This window comes from Anolis carolinensis, chromosome 4, assembly GCF_035594765.1.
Source record: "Anolis carolinensis isolate JA03-04 chromosome 4, rAnoCar3.1.pri, whole genome shotgun sequence".
In the NCBI taxonomy this organism is placed as follows: Eukaryota; Metazoa; Chordata; class Lepidosauria; order Squamata; family Dactyloidae; genus Anolis; species Anolis carolinensis.
In genome coordinates this window covers 96,449,149-96,472,341 of record NC_085844.1, presented here as the reverse complement: position 1 = coordinate 96,472,341, position 23,193 = coordinate 96,449,149, and the positions used below count along the sequence as shown (strand labels likewise).

Genomic DNA, 23,193 nt, shown 5'->3' with positions numbered 1-23,193 from the left:
CCCAAACGGCCGCACACGAAGCAGCCCCTCCTGCTGGTGCTCACGTTCCCTGTCGGCTCCGTTCTCCTCCCGGCTGGGGTTGATCCCTCCTTCCGGCTCCCCTCTTTCATCTGCGGCCGCTGCTGTAGCCCTCCTCGGTGCCTCCTCGCCTGGGCCAGCGATGTCTCGATGCGCCCCGCCAGCTGAATCCATCCGCGCAGTGTGTCAGGCTCATCACGATGCACCGCCCAGGAGAGGATCTCCCGCCTGAGCCCCTCTTTGAAGAGTTCTATCTTTGTCACTGCAGACCATTCCGGCACCTTTTCAGCGAGGCATTGGAACTCCTCCGCATACTCAGATACCGACCTCTGCCCCTGGGAGACGGTCTTCAACTCCTCCCTCGCCCGGATCTGCTCCAGTGGATCTCGGAAACGGGTCTCCAGGGCCCCCATAAAGCGTCGGAGTGACCCCAGACATGGGTCGCGCCGCGCGTGTAGTTGAACGTACCAGCTGGCCGCTCCCCTCTTCAACACTGCACCAATGGCCCGTACCCGGCTGGATTCCGTTCTAAAAGTGTGGGCATTGTCCTCCATATAGCCCCTCACCGTGGTCAGGAAAAAATCCAGTTCAGAGGACTCTCCCCCAAACTCGATCCTTAGTTCCTCTCGTCTCGGTAGGGGTCCCTGTGGTGGCAATCCCCAATTCTCCGCCCGTCGCAAGCCCCCTTGCGGGCCAGTGGGCCCCGCTGCTGCTTCCCTTTGTCCTGTGCCACGCCCGGCATTCGCCAGGGGCACCAGGGTCTCAGTTGGGAGCGTAGCCGGGATTCTCGGAGGCTTTTCCCCTTCGTCGTCACTCTCCTCCACCCGCGTCAGGCTCGTTTGGATCTTGGGCCGGGCACCGGGCTCCTTTCGCATTTCCCTTCCCTTCGGTGCTGGGAGGTCTGCAAAGCCCTGGCTGCTTCCCATGCTCACGTCCCACATTGAGCTAGCCCGGAGTTCCCTTCCTCGCTCCGGCTCCGCCAAAACCGCCAGGCGCTCCATCGCCCTCGACATCACTGCCAGGGTGGTCTCCATCGCCGACATCCTCTCCTCCAGAAACACCATCTTTTGCGGGCCTGGGGAAGGTGAACCTTCCTCTCCTCCGGTGCTATCTCCCCGCACCACTCCGCGCCTCTGGGTTACCCCATTTGGCTGGGCATAAGCGGTGGATGACGCCAGGGCCGCCAGCTGGTGGAACTCAGCGTCCGTCTCGGGAGTGGCCCTTTCCGACCTTCCTCCTCCGGCGCCCAAGAGCTCTTCATCCTCCACTTGCATGTTACACCTCACCGCTACAGCGGGATGGTGTCCGATTTCTTGGCTTAGTGTCAGCTCACCACAGCCGCTCCTGAATGAACACACGAGACTCTCTGTGGTATCACCAGGAACTTTTACTGTAGGAAACATGAACATCAGAAAAGCCAAGAATGGGAGGCTCCGGCCAACCCTCCTTTATATACCCTCCCCCTCATTTGAACAGTCTCTTCCCGCTCAGTAAAACCCCGCGCAAATTCCCCGCCAAGTCCATCAGCCGTTTCTCCTCCGAGTCCTGGGACGCAGGTGTCTTATCAATGTCAGTGACCCTGAAACTCAGAGCCACATCCAGGCTCTAGTAGCAGGGTTCTGACACATGGACTTTGAATTGGGTGGGGAAAAGTGAATTATACACTCTGTATATTGCTGGGTAGAGAGCCAGTGTAGTGGTCTGAGTGGGAAATCAGGTTTTGAATGGAAATCTACTTGGTAACTTGGGCAAGTCAAAGTCTCTCAGCCTCAGGCATTGTGAAACCTCTTATTTATTTATTTATTTATTTATTTTCTTCCAACATTTGTATCCCGCCCTTCTCACCCGAAGGGACTCAGGGCGGCTTACAATGGCAACAATTCAATGCCCACATAAAAAAACCAACTCTTCTGAACTAATAACGGTAAGAAAAACCCATGATAGGACTTGGTTAGGATCACCATCACGATAGGAATGAATTGAAGGTACACATCAACACATAATGATTTATGTTTATGAAGGGGGGTTCAGTATATCAATGGACAGATGTTTATGTATGGGAGGCATATCCTTTTGACACTGCTCCTAGGCAGCCATCTCATTATTTAGTGAACATTTTACAGATTTTCATTCACTATTGCCTCTTATATGAAAGTACAGCATTGTACCCCTTTTCCCCTTTCCCTTTTGCCTGCAAAGAAAAAGTTTTACTCTTCTTTCATGTTAGGGCCAAACTGTCTGTGGTCACAGTCCTCCTTTCCCTCTTTTAACATTAAAGGTTATCACAAAGACAATGGGACAAATTGATATTTATCTATATTGTACCCATATGTTTTTTTGGAAAACAAGTTTGGGAACATGGTAATTTGGACTGCAATCTCTCCCTGTTGGCTTAGTTTAAAATGCTTTTTTTTAAGGGGAAAAATATCTAGTGTCACTGTTCTTCTTGCAAAAACATTCTTGGCCACTCAAAAATGGATTTGCTTTTAAATATTAATATGGAAAGCATCATCTTTGAAAACCCTTAACCAATAGCTAACCAATAACTATGCAAGAGGAGCAGCGACTTAAGAATAAAACGAGATGAGATATTTTCTTTTCTTGTTTTAAAGCAAGACTTGGGGAGGTTGCTTTTCACAATCCGAATCACCCATGTTTCCAAATATGTGCATGTGTGTTTGTAGGTGTCTTTCCCACTAATGAATTTATAGGAATTCATAGGTTGAGTTTTAGGCAGAACCTTCAGATAGTAAGAAAATACACATTTGGCAGGGTTTTTTTTTTCAACTGACATTTTGGCAAATGCAGAAATCTAGGAAAATTTAAACAGCTATATGTAACTTTCTTCTTTAATATTCATGGCAGAAAAGGATGTTGATCTCAGGATCCAAAGCTCTAAATGTCCTGCCTTAGGCAGTCCACTGACCTAAGTGATTTACGTCCACATATCAAATGCTGTAAAATGCTATTAATCCCAAATTTCAACATAATTACATAATTTATAAAGCATTTAATCTTCTAGGAAGTACTGTTGTGCAAGACTATTCTTGACAGGTAGTGAGGATTTCATTTCTTTGTCTACATCATCAGCTCTTACCTCCACCCCAAATACACAACAATCTATATTTTCTATAGCTTTTTTTAATGTAATGGCAGGTTGCATTGTTCACTTATTTGCGCACATGTTTACACTTGAAAAACCAAAAGCAAAGCCGCTAAGCAACCGGTATCTAGAAACATGCAAACCCATAAACCGGGAGGTTTACAAATACCCTGTTGACTGCTAGTCTTAGCAAACTTGAGTGTGACGCCCCGAAGCTTTTCCTTTTTGAAAGATGGAAAACAAAATGGTGGGATTTATGGCCCTTACTAAACTGGTTAAACGGAACTACTTCTCAAAGTTAACAAGAGTGCCTGATACTGACTAGTTAGTATGCAATTCCAAGCAACACACTGGGCTCCTTCTGAATTATATGTGCAAACAAAACTTTGATTTACCTTTGTTATTTATCATTGTAAAATAAAATATTTCATCATCCATATTATTCACAACATTTCCAGGTTTTGGGGGAAAATATACAAAAACTCCTTTGGGGGGGGGGGCGGGGAATACATAAATACTGTCTCTCTCCTAAAAAAAAATTCTTCTGAGCCTTCCCATATCCAGTGCCATAAATCTTGTATTAGTTATGGGGAAGTAAAAGACCGAAATAGTATAAGTACTGTATATACAGTCAGACTTTTGCAGATTTAACTTTTGCATTTCTGATCATTCATGGATTTGATTAATATATTATCTCTAGGAATCTCCAGGTGCTTCAGGATGGCTCTCTATAATAAAAGCTTGAGGAAGTTGGTCATAGAGAAAGACATAGAGATTCCTAGAGAAATGTCTTTGCTTACAAAAGTGTTGTTTTTTTAATGCAAGAGTTCTGCACACCTAACCCCCATGAAAGAGGAGGGGCTAATGTAACTTATTTGTTATCCGTGCTAGCAAACTGCACTTTTGGGAAATTGCACAGGAAAATAATTGTGAACCCTCTACCCAATGCTATAGCTTTTATCCATCCATTAATGGCACCCCCCCCCCCTCCGGCAGCTATTTGTAGCGTTCTCTCCGAAGAAACTCAAATTTCTATCACACAACTTGATTAGGAAAGCTTATGTTTCAATTCACATTTATCACTACTACTATCAGTAATTTCCCCAGCTCTAGGGTTACAAAAGTTTAAAGAGATAGAGTTAAAAGTACATACTGTACAGATACTAAATTTAATCAAACTATGATAGCATTAAAAATAATGAAACACACCCCCTTAAAAAGACCAGAAAAAGAAATAAAAGCAACATGGGATCTCATTAATGCTCTCTTCTCCATGAACAATCAGTCTTCAAAGGCTCGCCAAAAAGACCATCTAAGGAAGATTAACTTGAAAGGGAATCCCAGAGCCTGGGAACCGCCACCCAGGAAGCTCTGCCCCATGTTGCTAACAGAAGTACCTATGAGAGTGGCAGAGCAGAGAAAAGGGCCTTCCCAGAAGATCTCAAAGCATGAGTAGCTTCATGTGTGGAAATATGATCTATGAGCTATCCTGGATAGCCATATAGGTTATATCAGTATTGCTGTTGAAACAAGGGAGTTGTAAGCTTCCTATAGCTAACTAGCTTGTTAATAATGTGGCTGTAGCTCTTTGGAACAGCTGAAGTTTTTGATCACTTCTGAAAGGTAGCTTTATGTAGAGCCCATTACACTAACCCATACAAGATATAACTAGCAGTACCTTAGCAAGAATTCACTGCATAGCTCTAGATAATATTGTCTCTCAACCTTTCATTTTTAAGGCATCATAATAATTATTATTGTTGTAAGAGTTAATGGGAATATCAGTTATACGCACTGAAAGGTTTTAACAGCTGGCATTATGATCATTCAAAGTTGGTCCAGCCTTTCTCATTGTCATTTGCTGTATAAACAGTACTGAATATCTAAGATTCTTCAAACAGCATACTATAAGCATTCAGATTGAACAGTGAAAGTCCAGGGGAGCAAGAACTATTGCAATTGTGTAAGACAATCCTACTTTTCTCTTTAAAATGTTGGTTTTGTTGATTTATTTACTGTTTTGAAAATTAACAAAACACTATTTAATGCTAGGGGCAAAATAATGGAACTAAGAAAACTGATTCAAGCCCCAGCGGAGTTGATGTTTTTATGAGCAGCCTTAGGAAAAATCCTCTCCTCTCTTCATGAGAGGAGAAATCACAGAGTATTATGAAGAAACATTTTTTAAATACCTACCAGGTACAACTTGTCCATTAATTGCTTTTTAATGTCAGAATTAAATACAGTCACTCTTTATTTCTTCTTGCTCAAGTATTACTACCAATACTCTAAACGTGAACATGGCTACTGAAATACTGATATCTTTTTTTGTTTACCAGTATAAATATTTTGACAATTAGCTTTTAGTATAATTTGACAAAATGTAGTTTGTTTTATTAAACATTTCTAGAGCTCTCTGGATGGCTCAGGTTACAAATCTAAAAATAGATATGTAGCCTATTTATAAACAGGGAAAGCCAGTGTAGTAGGGAGAATTAGGATCCTGGGTCTTGTAATGGACTAGATTTTTGAATGTCAGATTAAGGCTCTAGGAAACCAGGGTTCACATCCCCACTCAGCCCTGGGAATCCACTCATTCACTTGGGGCAAGTCACACTGCATTAACCGCAGAGGGTGTTAATGGCAAACATATTGTGACAAAATATTGTGAAGAAAACTCTATCAGCATAAGTGGAAATCAACCTGAAGGCACATGTCTATTTATAAACAGAACCAGAGGTCTCAACAAAGAATCCATGCTTATCGCCACTTAAGCCACATTTCAGATCTGTTTAACGTTAAAACATTATTTAAAGTCAGCAATGACTCCATATAAAATGCAACTTCATTGTTTCTTTTTTAATAATATATAATACAACCTCTGTGTTCATAGGACTGGCACTCACAATTTCACCTACAAAACATGTTCTCTCTTAATCCCTATATCGGGAGAAAGGTTGGCTAAAAATAAAGTAAGTAAATAAAAATATATAAATATAAATTTTCAAGTTTCTCCAGGTGATTCTATGGTATTCTTGCCCAGGAATTGTTTTAGAGGATTTAGTAATTTCTTAGAAAGGACACCTCTCTAGGAATATTCTAGGTCCTCTAGGGTAACACTATGATTACTTCTGTCAGGAGTTAATTTCAATAGAATTTGCTAGTAATTATTTCTTGTTTCCCTTGAATGTTCAGGAATATATCCCCATGGACAGAGCATGTCCACTATTCCAAGGACTCATCACACATTTGATTTAAATAAGTTATGCTCCAGGTATAAGGGTCAGCAATGAATCACAGCAGCACCACTCATGCAGAGAGAACAGTATATCCAGATAGTTTTGTTGTAAAAAATATCTAGCTCCAATGAATGATTTGTGCTAGAATCCTAGGTATGTATTAGTAATTGCTTCTGACTATTTGTCCCTTTGGAAGGTAGGGATACTAGGTGTCAAGCTTTCCAGAGTTTTTTCTCAACTTGCAACCAGGAAACCAGAGGTTGAACATGAATACTACACAGGAAAATCGGGTGCTGTACTACTGATTTATGTCCCATCTTTCCTTTGAAACAGCATTAAAAGAATATTATAGACAGTGGTGAAACCTAATGACATTGTGTAGTTCAGAATAATTTTCTACTCCTCTCATTTTAAGAAAAAATCCCACTGTACTCAAACAGTCTTAAATCCGTCTGTTAAAAATTTGCCATAGGATGAATTTCTTCCAGAACCAAGAGAAGGGAACTCAAAGGAAATCTAAAAAACTATACCATAACTGATTTAAAGTTTCTTCAACTACTGCAATTGCAGCCATACAGAAGGTTTACAGGGTAAATGAGAAGCAATATATAAATGTGCGCATATACACATAAGAATGAGACTATTAGTGCCAAGCAATAATTCCATTTCGAAAGTACATTGTATGCACATTATATAGAATAACTGAACTGGTGGCCTCATCTGTTCTTTTATTCTAGAAATATACTATAATAAATATTTCATTAGCCAGAAAGTTTTTAACTCTTTTACAAAATATAATAATGTTTTAGAATATTCATATATTTTAAAATATGCTTCACAGTACCTTTTATTTACATAGGCAGTATTTTGAGAAGACTCTAAGTGTATTTCACTAACTGCATCCTAAAGTATAGTTTAGTGGTGAACCTGAAGGCTTTACAAGTAATATTGTTGAGCACAACAGAAGCTACTCGCTCAACAAGAAAAGCAAAAACGGAATAGGAGTACTTTAAAGCAGTCCATTTAAATCACAATTCTTATTGTTTTTGTGTGCCTTCAAGTCATTTCTAACTTTTGGCAATCCCAAGGCAAATCTATTATGTGGTTTTCTAGGCAAGATTTGCTTATAAGGGGTTTGGCTTTGCTTTCCTATGAGGCTGAGAGAGTAAGACTTGCCAAGGTCACCGAGTGGATTTCCATGGCTGAGCAGGGATTGAAATCCAGGTCTCCAGAGTCATAGTTCAACGCTCAGATCACTAAACCACATTGGTCCTGACATCAATAACGTTCTTTTAAAAAGTTGTTTTCCAGGAAACAAATTAATGCTTTTCTTCGTAAGGTAAAACATTCTGGTTAAAGATTTAAAATTTCTCCCTATGGGCCATATGCTAGACCTAGGGACACACAGGCATATGTGTTTGTAAACAGTGAGATCTGTATAAAGAAGCCTCATGAAGATGTTAAACAATGATGATTAAGGCACCTCAGAGAACAAATTACACTAACAGTATCACAACCTAAATGCGGGGAGAGGAGTATTAATATCATTTTTATCATTCAGAGGCCCCTAAACAGCCTTTCCACAAGACAAAACAGCAGCATTAAAACTAAGGAAGCAACATGTCAAAATAATTATGAAGACAACCTAAACAAGGCTCTCAACTAAAAATCTGACTAAAAATTGAACAGATATATTATATTCCCTCCCTGGGAATATTTAATATTGAGGTCTGGAAAACCACTGGACAATAATGTCAGGCAGTCAGAATATCATGCACTTACAAACTCTCTGTAAGGTTGAACATTCAGTATTACTCCCTCCTGCCGCATGAGTTCTGTGGTCAGCTTGTGACAAATGTTGATACTGCGCTGAAAGAGTATTTGCTGCACCTGATCTTGAACTTCTATTTGTCAGACACTCACAGAATACAGTCACATAAAGCGAATCTGCTTCTGATTCCTACAGCTAACCCTTAAAGAGTCCCATGACTCAAAACCTAGATGAATGGAACAGCATACTTTAGTACATATCTTCATTTATTTTAAATACTTCCAAGGAACGATAGCAATTTATATAAAGCACAGATAAAAACTACAAATAAAAAAAATAAACCACTCTTAATAACCCAAAGTTAAAACAGTTTAAAACATAGTAGAGAAGATAAAAAGTATAGTTCCATTAACAGTCCCTTCTTGCAAACAGCCACTCTTCTAGCTGCCTATGGTAAAGCACGTAGGCAAGGAAATTTTGTAAAATGAAAGAAATGTGGGTTCTTTTCCCCCAAATTAATCAGGCTGCCAGAGTCAGCTAGCATATATAAAGAATCAGCTAATGGAGACAGACCAGTGGAAAAAATAATGGGTTATACATTCTGAAGACTTGCAAGATCATTTTGGAATTTCTAATGCAAATTCAGAAAACAATTTATTACCTTTAAAAAATTCAACCGACTCATTTATTTTCAAGAAAATATATGAAGGAAAGATTACAGAATGGATATAATGTGGATAACCTCAAAAGCAGTGCCAAATTGTAGCTTTGACAATAGTTATATACACGGGCAACGTTAGTCCCCATTCATTCTTTCATACTTTTTAGGAATCTAAAAAATCCTATTTTTTTTAAGTCAGGTACCGCTGGGACATGGTCCTGTTTCTTCTCCTCACATGTAGTTAGGCACACACAAAGCTCCTGTAAACATTGCAATCTAAGTGTGGGAGGCTTACGGTGAGACAAGGAGTTGCGTACTCAGGAAGGAAGTTATGTGCCAGTGCACTGGATTGCTCTTGTGATTTTTCACATAGCATTTAGCTATGCTATGCTCATTTCATCTCATATTAAATGACTAAAATTTACACTGTGTAGCAAAAGGGACAAAAAAGATTTAAAGTTTGCAACTAAATTTCCTCAACTGTCCTAACCTGGACTTTTTTATTTTCCCTAACTTCAAAGATACTCCCCACATTACTTGAGCATGTGGAGCACAAGACAAATTTTTAGAAATGTTGATTAATATTTCTCTCATTATCGCTGATCAATAACTATTTAATTGGAATTTCAGTTTTAATGTGTAAAACAAGAACAAGAAAGATCTATGTTAAAGTATTTATTAAGGGCTAGAAACAAGTTCTAGAATACTTCCAAAGTGTACTACAGGTCACTTTAGGCTTTTTATTAAAAAAGTAATCTCATATGTATATATATGTGTGTGTAGCTTTAATTTCCTTTAACACTGAAATCCATCTTCAATTTTTAAATATTTACAATATATCTCCAGCTTTGTGCACTGAAAATTTAGATCCCAAATTTATATTAAAGAGCTGAATGAAAAGTACTTAATCTTGTGTTATATAACAGAGGATTCCGCTACTGCATCACTGAAATTAAATGCACTGACTTATAAATACATTCCTACTAAGTTCCAATACTATATAATGGACTGAACTGTACAAAATCATGTAGTATGGTTAAAACTGCTGAAAACAATATCTGAATCTCCTGAAGAAGCCAAAATGTTAGCTTTTCCCTAATGCAGGAACAACAAGCAGTTTGTAAAAGACATGCTTCAGTCTCTCTTTCTTACTTTCTTAATAAAAACTAGACTCACCTGAGCTTGGACCACTTTCCTCATAATCCTGTTCGCTCATAGTCAGAAGTCTTAACTCTCCAAATGTTAAAAGATGAAACAGCAGAAAGCTGACAGTTGCCTTCTCGCTTTGTACAAGACCTCAAATCCTGTCTCTCGATAGTAGTGGATTAATCCTGAAGCAAGTCATCAAAGCTTCATGCAGTTTAAAGTATGCATGTGACACAAAGCCAAGCTGCAGTGCAGTAGCAGCAGCACTCTCCGAGAGATTAAACTGAGAGGGATGTTTATCAGTGATAACCCCCCCCCCACACACACACACACAACAATAAGGGTAGGGCTGACCTCTCTGTCATCAAGTGTCGCCAGGTAGAAAGAAATTACACCTAGAATCGACTTGATGTTTACATCAGTCAATGACTCATTTAAGAAACTATTCCCAGCCAATGAGCCAACCCTGTGTATATAAAGCCAGTGAACATCAGGATTATATGTACAGCACTCTGTTCATCAGCCAATAGTTGACACAGCTAAAATATTTTATGCTAAATCCACAGGTATTAAAAAGCAAGTCAATGGTTTTTCATTTACATTAGCCCAGTGCTTCCCAAGGATTGAAAGTGGGGGGAGTGACACAGGATTTCTGCAGGTTTGGTGGGGAAGGAGAAGATCCTTCAGCCAAACAGCCAGGGTGTGCTTTCCTCTTCTCACCAGTAGTTGTATGGCATGGCATCCATCACAACTGACTATATTAATCATGGAAATTGTAAAGACACGGGGATTATATAAAAATGTTTAACCACAGCAATTCTTCTTCTCTTCCCTCTGCCACCACTTACCTTTGACTAGCTAGGTTTTGAAAAGGGTTGACAACACCCGAATACAATCTACGGTACTGATCATTCTAGGGTGCAGTAAGAACCCTAGTCCACAGATCCTTCTACACCCAACAATATGAGGATTAGCAAAATGGTGGCTACTAAAAGACTGGGTAGTAGAATAAGTCTGCAATCTGGAATGTACTTACCTGGGAGTAAGTCCCATTAAATTCATTGAAGCTTGCTTCAGATAAGATATTCATAGATTGATGCCCCTCATTCAGAAGATGAACCAAAAAGGTTTTCAAACCTTGCATGTATTACCTACAAAGTCCCATTTGAAATTATGACAGCTCTCCGGATCCACAGGATCTAGATCTGAGATCACCGTACTCCATATTAGTAAGGTCAGGTTGCTTACCTGTAACCATGTTTCTTTGAGTATACTCTGTGAATTCACACTAATGGAGAGGCTATGCCTGCGCGGGCTCCAACGGAAAACTCTTCCAAGCTAAAGTTTGAATTTTGGCGGTAGCCACGCCCCTCTCCCTGCAGGGCATATAAGGCAGCCCTGGGCGTCCGCTCTCTAGTTCCTGCGCCGCAAAGGCAACGAGAAAGGGAGAGGTTTGCCAGCTGGGATGGAAGGGTGGGTTTGTGTGAATTCACAGAGTACACTCAAAGAAACATGGTTATAGGTAAGCAACCTGACCTTTTTCTTCATGTACTCTGTGAATGCACACAATATTTATTAGGACACATCAAAGAGAAATAAAGCAAAAGTGAAACGAGATCAGTGCATTGACCAAGTGCATAAACAAGAGACATAATTATGTTGAGGTGTATCCCCGTTAAATGGGCACCAAGACGGCCCGGGGAAGAAGGTGCAATTAAAGCAACAGTATCTCCAAAAGGGAGAAAAACGCAGTGTAAACTGTCCTTAGAAAAGGACCGAGAGGTAAACAGACCTCCAACAGTGTAAACCATTGTAAAGCAGATGTGAGAAGTGTTGACATAGTGCAATCACATAGACATTATGAAAGAAGAGTGAAGTAAAGCATGTTATGAAAACAGCAACATCTGGAATGAGATCCATTCACTCTCTCCCATCCTACTGTTTGTATCTCCCCTCTTATCCTTTTTCTTTCTTTCTTTCTTTCTTTCTTTCTTTCTTTCTTTTTTTAGAGGTAAGTGTTATGTAGGAAAAAAACAATATCCTCTATGATAAGCAGGAGGACAGAACCAATCTGGCGAAAGCAGAGTCCTTTTGGGCCTTAGAGTCCATTCTATAGTGGGAAACGAACGTCAGAGGGCTCAACCAAATTGCTGCTTTGCAAATAGTCAAGAGGGATGCCCCTGAGAAAAGCAGTAGAGGTAGAAAGGCCCCTCATTGATCTTGGGACGAATTGTTGGGGGAGGAGGACGCTTAGCCAGTTCGTTAGCAAGTTCAATGGCTTGCGCAATCCAGTGGGAAAGTCTCTGGGAGGAGATTGGATTACCTAATTTGTCCAGGGCATAAGCAACAAAAAGTCTCGGTGTTTTACGCGTTGCTGAAGAGGAACGCTCTCCTCACATCCAAAAGGTGAAGTTTCCATTCAAGCGGAGATGAGGGGTTGGGAGAAAAGGCTGGGAGCACAATGTCCTGGTTTAGATGAAAAGCAGAGACTACCTTAGGAAGAAAGGAGATATTCGGACGCAGGATGGTGCGGTCGTGGTGGAAGCGAAGGTAAGGTTCGTCCACTCTAAGAGCTGCCAGTTCCGAAGGCCTATGGGCCAATGTCACAGCAATCAAAAAGGCTACCTTCAATGAGAGTAGGTGAAGGTCCGCTGACGCCAGTGGCTTAAATGGGGAGGATGTGAGCTGGGAAAGCATGGGTTCGAGGCTCCAACTGGGTGTTGGCGGCTGTGTCGGAGGGCAAAGATTGTTGTAGCCCTTCGGAAAGGTCTTTATGAGATGATTGTCAAACAGGGACGGGTGACCGTGGCATTGGAAGCACCAAGATAAGGCAGCTAGATAGGATTTCATAGAGGCGAGGGAGAGCTTTTGTTCCACAAGGGTAAGCAGGAAATCCAGGACCACCAGTACCGAGGTCGGGAAGGTGTCAATGCTTCAGGACCGAAGGAGGGTACGAAACTGAGAGATCTTATAGGCATAAGCTCTGGTTGTAGCCGGCTTGTGTGCTGCACGGAGAACCTCTTGGAGATCCAGGTGGAGGGAGCTTAAGCGAGAATCCTCCATGCAGTGAGATGTAGAGAGGGGAGGTCCGGATGAAGGATTTGACCGTTCTCTCTCTGGACAGAAGATGCGGCAGAGGTGGAAGAGAGCAAAAGGTCCCTCTGGAGAGATGAAGAAGAGCTGGGTACCATGGTTGCCGCGGCCATGCTGGGGCTATCAGAATCGCCATGGCCGAGGCCAGACAAAGTCTCTCTAGGACCCTTGGTATCAGAGGGAAGGGAGGAAACAGATAGAGTGGTTCCGACAACCAGTCTAGAAGAAAGGCGTCCCCGAGGCATCCGGGAAATGAGGCTGGAGGAAGTCTTGCTCCGTATCGAGGTAGCTGCGCATTCTGAGGAGAGGCGAAGAGGTCTAGGGTAGGCTATCCCCAGTCGCGAAAGAGATCGTGGAGAGTGTCGGGATCAAGCTGTCACTCGTGGGAGGAGCTTGTCATCCTGCTTAGAGCATCGGCTAGGCCATTCTAGAGGCCCGGGAGATGGAGTGCCAGTAGGTAGATCTTGTGGGCTAGACACCACTGCCAGATGTGGGTGGAGAGAAGCATCAGCTTTCTCGAGCCCGTGCCGCCCTGTTTGTTGATGTAGAATACTGCCACTGCATTGTCCGTTTGAATGAGAACAGTCCTGTGGAGGATTAAGCAGGCAAAGGCCTTTAGGGCCTTGAAGAAAGGAGTTCTAGGAAGTTTATATGATTGTCCTTCTCGAGAGGGGACCAGAGGTCTTGGATGGTGAGGCCATCCATGTGATCTCCCCAGGCATAGTTGGAGGAGTCGGTGGTTATGGAAACCGATGGGCGAGTGGAATAGAATGGTAGACCTTTGCACACATTGGCTCGAGACTTCCACCAAAGAAGGGACCGATGGACATGAGACGGTACCGAGAGGAATTTTGAGCTGGGATGCTGAGACAGTTTGAAATTGTCTATTAACCATCTCTGGAGAGGCCTGAGGTGCAGCCTGGCAAAGGGAGTAACCAGGACAGTAGACGCCATATGACCTAGAAGGACTTGGATGGATCGGGCCCGAACCCTCCAGTTGTGCTCGCAGATCGTGAGGTGATGACGGAGGGCAAGAAACCTGTCGGATGGAAGGGAGACAGTTTGGGCGATAGAGTCAAAGAGGACGCCGATGAAGCAGATTTTCCTTGATGGAATGAGGTGAGACGTCTTGGCATTGAGCTGGAGGCCGAGCGAGTCCAATAGTTGGAGGGTGTGATCAATGTGGCACTGCAACACGACTGGGTCGGGCCCGACAAGAAGCCAGTCGTCCAGATACAGGAAGACCGTGATGCCTTGCAGTCTGAGGTGTGCCGCAACTACGGCCACCACCTTGGTGAAGACCCTCGGTGCCGTGATGAGGCCGAAGGGTAAAACGGCAAACTGGTAAGTCTGGTCGAGGACCTTGAAACAGAGAAAGCGTCGGTGGGCTTTTCGTATCGCAACGTGGAAATACACATTGCGTAAGTCTATGGACACAAAATAATCTCCTTGCTGAAGCATCGGGAGAATGGATGCGATGGATACCATCCGGAATTTTGTTGGACGGATTAACAAGTTCAAAGCTCGTAGGTCTAGGATGGGACAGAGACCCCCTCTTCTCTTTGGGACCATGAAGTATCTGGAAAAGAAGCTTCGAGGGTCCTGTTCGGATGGAGAAAGCCAAATAGCCCCCTTGGCAAGGAGGAAATCGATTTCGGCGTGAATCTCTGGAGAGGGGTTGGTGAGGAAAACCTGACCTGTAGGAGGGAGTTCTTCGAACTCTAAGGCATAACCCTCTCAGACAATGTGGAGAACCCAAGCATCCGAAGTAATAGACTCCCACTGGTGATAGAAGGGGACCAAACGGTCTGTGAAGAGGCAAACGTGTGAAGGCAGTAGGACGGAAGGTTGTAGAGGCAACATGGTGGCTGCAAAGGTACCAAAGGTGGGCAGGAAGGTACGGCGTCAGGTACGACAATGGGCCTGAGCAGAGGCAGAGGTGGCTCGACCCCGCTGCTTTTGAGCCTGGGCAGAGCGGCGAGGTTGTTGTTGGTTTTGGTGGTTCGAACTCAAAGACCGCCTGAAGGCTTGGTGTCGAAAGGGTTGAGGTGGGAAATGGCGAAAACGATGAGGGAACCATCGAGTGCGCTGGGCGTAAGGTTGTGTGACTCCACACTTTGAATCCATTTTAAAATCATGGTTGGATTTAAGTTTGTCGTCAGTGCTGGCGTTGAAAAGACCCAACGCATCGAAAGGTAAGTCCTCAATGACCTGTCTAGAAGAGGAGGAAAGACCCGACAACCTCAGCCACGAATGACGACAGATGGCAACCGCATGGGCAATTTCGCCGGCAGTGTCCCCAGTATGCTTAGCCATCTGGATTTAATGATGGGCTAGGGAGTCAGCTTCTTGCTGAAGCGTGGTAAGAACCGATCGATCTTCGTCAGAAAGCTTTGCAAAGAAGGGCTGAGCCTTTTCCCAGAGGATTTGTTGGTAGGCGCCCATACAAGCCCCATAACTAGCCATCCTACAAGTAGGAGAGCTCCAGAATAAAGTTTTCGACCTACGGTATTGAATCTTTTACCTTCTCTATCAGCTGGAGTGTTGGACTGATGGCCAGAAGACTGAGAAGCCTGGACGACCATAGAGTTAGGGTCAGGATGGTGTTTGAGCCATTCCACAGCATCGTCGTCGGTACGGTACCAGGCCTCGATCCTTTTTGAGGTGGGTGGTATCGAGGATGGCGTTTTCCAAGAAGCTTGGATAACGTCCAGTAGATATGGTAAAAATGGTAAAAGGGTAGCCGGAGGAGCTTGGGCTTGGACCCTTTTGAAGACAGGGTCGGTCAGCGCCTTAGAGGTCTGCTTGATTTCCATCCCTAGGGCGTCAGCCATTCTGACCATCTTATCAGAGAAAGCGTGTCATTATCTGTCAGAGAAGGAGGGTCAACTTCGTAGGCATCATGAGGAGGTGAAAGGTCGAGGCCCAGAGAGACGACAGAAGCCAAAAGGATGGATTCTGGGTGATCGACATCGATCTCATTGTCCTCGGCCCCTTGAGGAGACCCAGGGGGAGATGAAAGCACAGTCTCTGGAGGAGGCATAACCTCAAGAGCAGGAGCAGCAGGTGATCGAGTGTCCTTGGAGACCGGGGCTTGAGCTGCACGGGCTAAGCGGGCCATCTGTCTTCCCCACTCTGGAGTCGAGGTCAGGGGCAAAAGCTGCTGCCGAGATAGTCGGCGCCCTACGGCGGGTTCAGGCATCGGTACCCTGACCACTGTTTGAGTGGAGTGGTGGGGTGAATCCTGTATTTCGCCTTCAGACTACTGCTGAGGGGAGGACTGAGAGACATCTCGAGGCTTCTGGGCCAGTTCAATTGGTGAGGATTTCCTTGACGAAGTCGCCGAGGAAGAAGGGACATCTCTCTGCGAGGAAGCCGAGGAGGAAGAGCTTTGGGTCATCCGCCTCTTAGCTGGAAGCTGTTTAGAGGGCGCCCTCATAGACTTGCCTGGTGTCAGGGGAATTGCTACTAAGTCGGACTGGGCTCGACGAGATTCCTCTTGGGCCCTCTTAAAAGCAATCTTCATCGCTGAGGTCGAGGGTTGAGACCCCACATGGGAATGGACCGAAGCCACCGAGGCCAAAGGTCGAGGAGGGTCCCACCTTTCCAGACCGGGTCGACACCTTAGCCGTGGTCACCATGCATGGCGGTTTAGAAGGCTTGGCCCCTCTAGAGCACTTGAGGCCCTGGAGGAGAATGAAGAAGCCTTAGCGGCTGGCGCCGACATCGCCCTCGAAGTGGAAGGAGCAGGGTTCAGCGCGAGCGACCTCTTGTAGAGCACCGCCTTAAGTCTGGCCGCTCTGTTTTTCCTCGCCTGTGCCGTGAGAGCTAGTAAAAGCAGCAAGTACCGACAACATGGGCCTCGCCAAGGCAAAGGAGACACTTGCCGTGGCTGTCCGAGTCGGGAATCTTAGCGGCACACTGAGTGCAATGCTTGAAGCGCGTGGTAGACATAAGAACGAAGAGTCCGAAGTGAGCCTTGCGGCGGAAAAAAAGGAACTGGAGAGCAGATGCCCAGGGCTGCCTTATATGCCCTGCGGGGAGAGGGGCATGGCTACCGCCAAAATTCAAACTTTAGCTTGGAAGAGTTTTCCGTTGGAGCCCGTGCAGGCGCAGTATCTCCATTAGTGTGCATTCACAGAGTACACGAAGAAAAAGTGGAAGTGATGTGAATACCAGCATGATGAAGCATGTACGTTCATATCACCACCACTTTATATGGAGTGTGACCATCTGCATTTTTTTGTATACATAGTAGATCCCAGAACCGAACCCGTACAGATAAGAGCAACCCTGCTGTATCTGGATCAAGAAGGAAATGAAAAAGTTGCCTGTGTTTTGCACCACGGTTAATTCACACATTTCTCCGGAGGTGGTGGAATCCTGGAAATAATTTATGACAAAAGGTTACTGTGAAAGCTTCCATGCTTTCTTTGTGATGCGCTAATCTTTTAGTCCATAACAACACGTAGTCACTCACATGAGTGGCTACCCATATGAAATGGGCCTTTATTCTCTTTTGTTGAGATTATCAGCACATATGAAAGAAGGTTGTAAAATCCACATACAAGGAGCACTTTATCATCTTAAAATGGTTGTAAATGACACTTTTTGAAGCCTAAAAATATTTTTTCCAATCTGGGACAGTCCACTGTTATAGTTGGAAATGAACCATTCTTTCATGTTATTCTTGTCAGATTCATATAGACATAAAAGTGATTTTTGAACCAATATCAGGAGAAACACTCATCATCATTACATTTCCCTATATTCCTGTATTTATTGAAAGACAAACAAGTCCATGGCTCAGAGCACTCTCCTTTTATCACCAAAGACTGCAAACTGAGACAAAGGTTTAAGTCATAAGGCATCCTATCTACAAGTCTTGAATCTAAATTCAAACCCCATTATCCTGACTAAACAGAACAAACTATATTTTTCCAAATGTTACTGTATCACATCTGCCATCAGCGCTAGTAATGATATCTAATGATGAGGAAGACAGGAGTTGGAGTCCTACATCTGGAGAATACATAAAAATGACATAACACACCACATTCAGACCATGGGCCTTGAGTCTGACACATGTGCTCTGGAGTCAGCTAAAAGCTTTTAAAAACCTAATTACTGGAGCGGAAGTACAGAATAGACAACTTTTCTCTCCTGTTGTGTGATTCCCTCTCAAAACTGGGGTCCCAAGCGTAGTTAGCAAGTTATGAAAGGTTCAACTGGAATTGATGAAAGTCATTGTCCAAGCCTACCAGCTCCGCTGGAGTATTTCTCTTTCATTTCAGGTGTTTTAGCTTTCATCTCACTGATCACATAGGCCCCAGAAGGTAGGGGAAATGAGGCCATGGGGTGAGAAATGATCCCCATTCCTGTTTCAGAAACATAATTACCATATTTCACCACACAATAGTTACGGAAAATTAAAAAACCGGGACTCCAAAAAGACAGGTGCACCTATCATGTAATGGCGATTATTATGTGAGGAAATGTATTATTTCATAGGTTCAGTCTTGATCTAGACCAGGCTATGTAGACTACATTTATGCAGCAATCACAAACTAGGATATGGAACTCACCCCCTTTCCCACACATTCCCCAAATTCTATAAATTTTAATATTAGTGACCCATACAATAATTATTATTAATAATAATAATAATAATAAACTTTATTATATCCCGCTCCATCTCGCCAAAAGCATTTGGAGTGGCTTACAATAAAAACCCATAATAAAGGGCATAAGCACATACAATCCAGGTAAGTTAGATCAACAATAGTAAAAACACATTAATTACAAAAAATAACTGCAGACAAGTTGAGTATAAACTCACAATATTACTCATAAATGTAACAAACTAAATAATAGTGTAGACATAGAACACACTAAAGCATTATAAAATTTGTGCTTCATGGAGTGAGCTGTTGAGCCCCAGCCAAGGGGACACCTTTTCACCCAGACACCACGCAGGGACGAGAGAATCCACTAAGTAAAATTTATTAAGAAAAGCATAACAGATAAGAAAAAGTACAGTAAAAAAGTGCAATCCAAAATCCATGACAAATCCAGAAACTCCAAAGTAGCCAAGTATAGGTGACATTCATGAATCAAATCACAAGAATGCAAAAACTTGATACTGCACTTAGAGGCAGAGCCGGCCCTAGGTATTTTTCAAGTGTAGGCGAACAGAATTTTGGCGCCCCCCCCCCCAAAAAAAACCAATCACTGAAAAATAAAAGTGTTGGATAAGCGAAAATGTTTGATACTACAGAGGGATTAAGGGAAAGCCTATTAAACATCAAATTACATTAAGATTTTACAAATTAAGCACTAAAACATCATGTTTTACAGCAAATCAACAGAAAAAAAGCAGTTCAATACCTTACGGAGGCAGGCCGCAGGAGACAGGAATTGCCTCAATGGCGCCCCCAACAAGATGGCGCCACAGGCAGCTGCCTAGTTGGCCTGGTGGTTGAACCACCTCTGCTTAGAGGCAATACAGGGAATCCAAGCAAAATCCATACACTTGATTAAAATTATATTCAGAACTAGAGAATATTCCAAAAACCACGAAAACAAGAACAGGAAGTACAATCTGGAAACTTGAAACTTAACCAAGAAAACATGAACAAGACACACAATTCCAGAAACTTGAACACTTGAAGCAAGGCCATAAAACTTAGGAGTTGTCTCCACCTGACATGCTACATGACTCTCACAAAGAGCTGTACACTTGAAGCCCACTTAAAAGCCTCCACTCCCCCCCATGACATCACTCCTCGTACACCTGCTTTTTCGCTGCTTATCTCTATGCCGCTGGGAAAAGCGAGTCTGTCTTTCCTTCACATTCTTTCAGCACAGCTGTAGCCACTCCGACCTAGTAACAGACTGACACTCCCCCCATATTATTCTCAGAAGCAAACTCTGGCAAATTCTCATGGGAACAGATTTCACTTCTTGTTCTTGTTCTTGTTGTGGTTTGTGAATAATCTGATGCTTCAGAAGACGAGGAAGGGGATTTTGTGGGATGTCAGGAGAAGGTTTTGGGGGTTGGCATGGAGAGTTCTCAGGATATTAGACAAACATCCTGAGAACTCTCCATGCCAACCCCCAAAACCTTCTCCTGAGATCCCACAAAATCCCCTTCCTCGTCTTCTGAAGCATCAGATTATTCACAAACCACAACATGAGCCATAAAGCAAATTAAAAGGTCCCAATTTCACTTCCATAATTAGATTACATTAGCTAGTTTCAAAGGCCTGCTTCCATAGCCACGTTTTCAGTTCCCTCCAAAAGGAACCAATCCGATCTTCTTAGGGAGGGCATTCCAGAGCTGGGGGGGGGGGGGGGGCACTACTGAGAAGTCCCTCTCCCTCACCCCCACCAACCGTGCTTGTTACAGAGGTGGGACCGTGAGAAGGGACTCTCAGGGCCCGAACAGGTTCATAGGGGAGACAGAGGCTGGACCCAAACTGTGTAGGGCTTTGTAGGTAATGACCTGCATTTTGAATTGAACCCAGAAACACATAGACAGCCAGTGGAGCTGTTTTAGCAAGGGGATGGTATGCTTGCTGTAATTGGCTCCTGTTAAAAACCTGGTCGCTACTCTTTGTACCAGTTGTAGTTTCTGAGCAGTCTTCAGAGGCAGCCCCACATAGAGTACATTAAAGTAGTCCATCCGAGATGTAACCAAGGCATGGACCACCGTGACCAGATCTGGCTTTTCGGAGTACAGACACAGCTGGTGCACAAGCTTCCAGGATCAGTGTTGAATCCAGGAGAACCTCAAATTGCGGACCTGTGTCCCTAGGGGGAGTGTTACCCCCATCCAGCACAGGTTGCTACCCTATACCCTGATCGGCCTCCTGACTGACCAGGAAGATCTTTTTCTTTTCTTTTTTTTTACTGGATTTAGCTTCAGTTTGTTATCCCTCATTAGTGACTCATATATTATACTGGAACAAGAACCTGCTATAATGGTTGAAGCATTGGGCTACAACTCTGGAGACCAGGGTTCACAGTTCTAATTAGTCATGGAAACCCACTGGGTAATCTTGGGCAAGTCATATGAGGAAGCGATCATCAATGGGGTGACAGATGTTGCAGCCAGGTTGTCGCCCTCACAACCTGGCTGGTCTGATTGCAGTGGTACTTATAATTAATCATATGAGGAAGCCAAAATCAAACTCCCTGTGAACAAATTTTGCCACAAAACCCTATATTAGTGTTGCCTTAGGCTCAGCATAAGCTGAAAGTGACTTGAAGGCACACCACAAACATTATATCAGTACTCATTATTTGGTCTTGGTTTTTTCATTCTAGGTTGTATCCAGCGTAGCATGTCCTGCTAGAAGAATGTGGCCTGGAGATGGTCTACATGATTTCCTCTTCTCCTGTATTTTCTGAAAAGCTGCAGGTTGCACCTAGGTGAAGAGAGACTAGCAAAAACTGTCTTTCTTCAGCAGAGAGTCTTCACAGGATTCCAGGACCTTTTATGAAGAACAGAAGCATTTCTATTCATAGAAGGCTCATACATATTCAACCAAATTTTCTTTTTAGAAAAACAAATCTTTCTCTCACACACACAGACAAATCTCAACTTCATTCTGTAGAATATATGCCTCTAAACACATAGAAAGTCCATAAAAAAGACCTCCTAAGGCTATTATCCTGAGTTCTATTTGAGCATAAGCTTCAAAGAAATTAGTAAGAACTATTTCTGATATAATATACTTAGCATCAGTTAGCAACGTGTGGTGGCCGCGCAGCTCCAGGCATTCTTGGTTGATACTGATTTTCTAGATCCGGCACAGTCTGGCTTCAGGCTGGGGCATGGTACCGAGACAGCCTTGGTCGCCTTAGTCGATGATCTACGCCGGGAACTGGACAGGAGGTGTGTGTCCCTGCTGGTTCTGCTGGACCTCTCAGCGACCTTCAATACCATAGATCACGGTATCCTTCTGGGACGCCTTGCCGGGATGGGGCTCAGAGGTACTCTTTTGCAGTGGCTTCAGTCCTTCCTGGAGGGTCGCTCCCAGATGGTGTCACTGGGGGACGCCTGCTCGGTCCCACAACCATTGTCTTGTGGGGTCCCGCAGGGTTCAATACTGTTCCCCATGCTATTTAACATATACATGAAGCAACTGGGAGACATCATTCGGAGTTTCAGGGTGCGGTGTCATCTGTACGCAAATGATGTCCAACTCTGTCGCTCCTTCCCACATGTCACTAAGGAGGCTATTCAGGTCCTGAACCGGTGTCTGGCCGCTGTGTCGGACTGGATGAGGGCCAACAAATTGAAATTGAATCCAGACAACACAGAGGTCCTCCTGGTCAGTCGGAAGGCCGAACAAGGTATAGGGTTACAGCCTGTGTTGGACGGGGTCGCACTCCCCCTGAAGACACAGGTTTGCAGTCTGGGTGTTCTCCTGGACTCATTGCTGAGCCTGGAACCCAAGGTCTCAGCGGTGGCCAGGGGAGCATTCACACAACTAAGACTTGTGCACCAGCTGCGCCCGTACCTTGGGAAGTCTGACTTGGCCACGGTGGTCCACACTCTGATTCCATCCCGCTTGGATTACTGCAACGCGTTCTACGTGGGGCTTCCATTGAAGACGGCCCGGAAGCTCCAACAACAAGCGGCAGCCAGATTAATAACTGGGGCGGCTTACAGGGAGCGTACTACTCCCATGTTAAGCCAGCTCCACTGGCTGCCGATATGCTACCGAGCCCAATTCAAAGTGCTGGTTTTGGCCTACAAAGCCCTAAACGGTTCTGGTCCAACTTACCTGTCCGAACGTATCTCCCCTACGAGCCTACGAGAACTTTAAGATCATCTGGGGAGGCCCTTGTCTCGATCCCACCCGCCTCGCAGGTGCGGCTGGTGGGGACGTCAGACAGGGCCTTCTCAGTGATGGCTCCTCGGCTGTGGAACACCTTCCCCAGCGACATCCGGCAGGCCCCATCCCTTCTGGGGTTCAGAAAGAAACTGAAGACCTGGCTATGAGCGCAAGTGTTTAAAGAATAAGACGTTACTGGCTTCGACTTGGTCTAGAATAAGGTTTTTGTACAAGGTCTGGTGGATGAATGGCATAAGCACGTTGCACTATTTTAAATTTTGTATATTGTATATTATAACTGTTTTAACTGCTTTAAT

At 44.0% G+C, this 23,193-nt stretch overlaps 1 protein-coding gene across 5 annotated transcripts in view; it reads right to left on the bottom strand.

The window, feature by feature from the left end:
* Positions 1 to 23,193, bottom strand: part of slc12a7 (solute carrier family 12 member 7) — a 154,785-nt gene that overhangs the window by 105,960 nt on the left and 25,632 nt on the right. Inside the window, exon 1 of one of the 5 annotated variants that reach the window (XM_062980828.1) lies at positions 9,969 to 10,107. The exons of the other annotated variants lie outside the window; for them this stretch is intronic. Within the exon in view, the coding sequence (XP_062836898.1) occupies positions 9,969 to 10,008 (40 nt within the window). The 5' untranslated portion in view covers positions 10,009 to 10,107. Of the gene's footprint in view, positions 1 to 9,968; positions 10,108 to 23,193 lie in introns of those variants that run through there. 5 annotated transcript variants of the gene reach the window in all.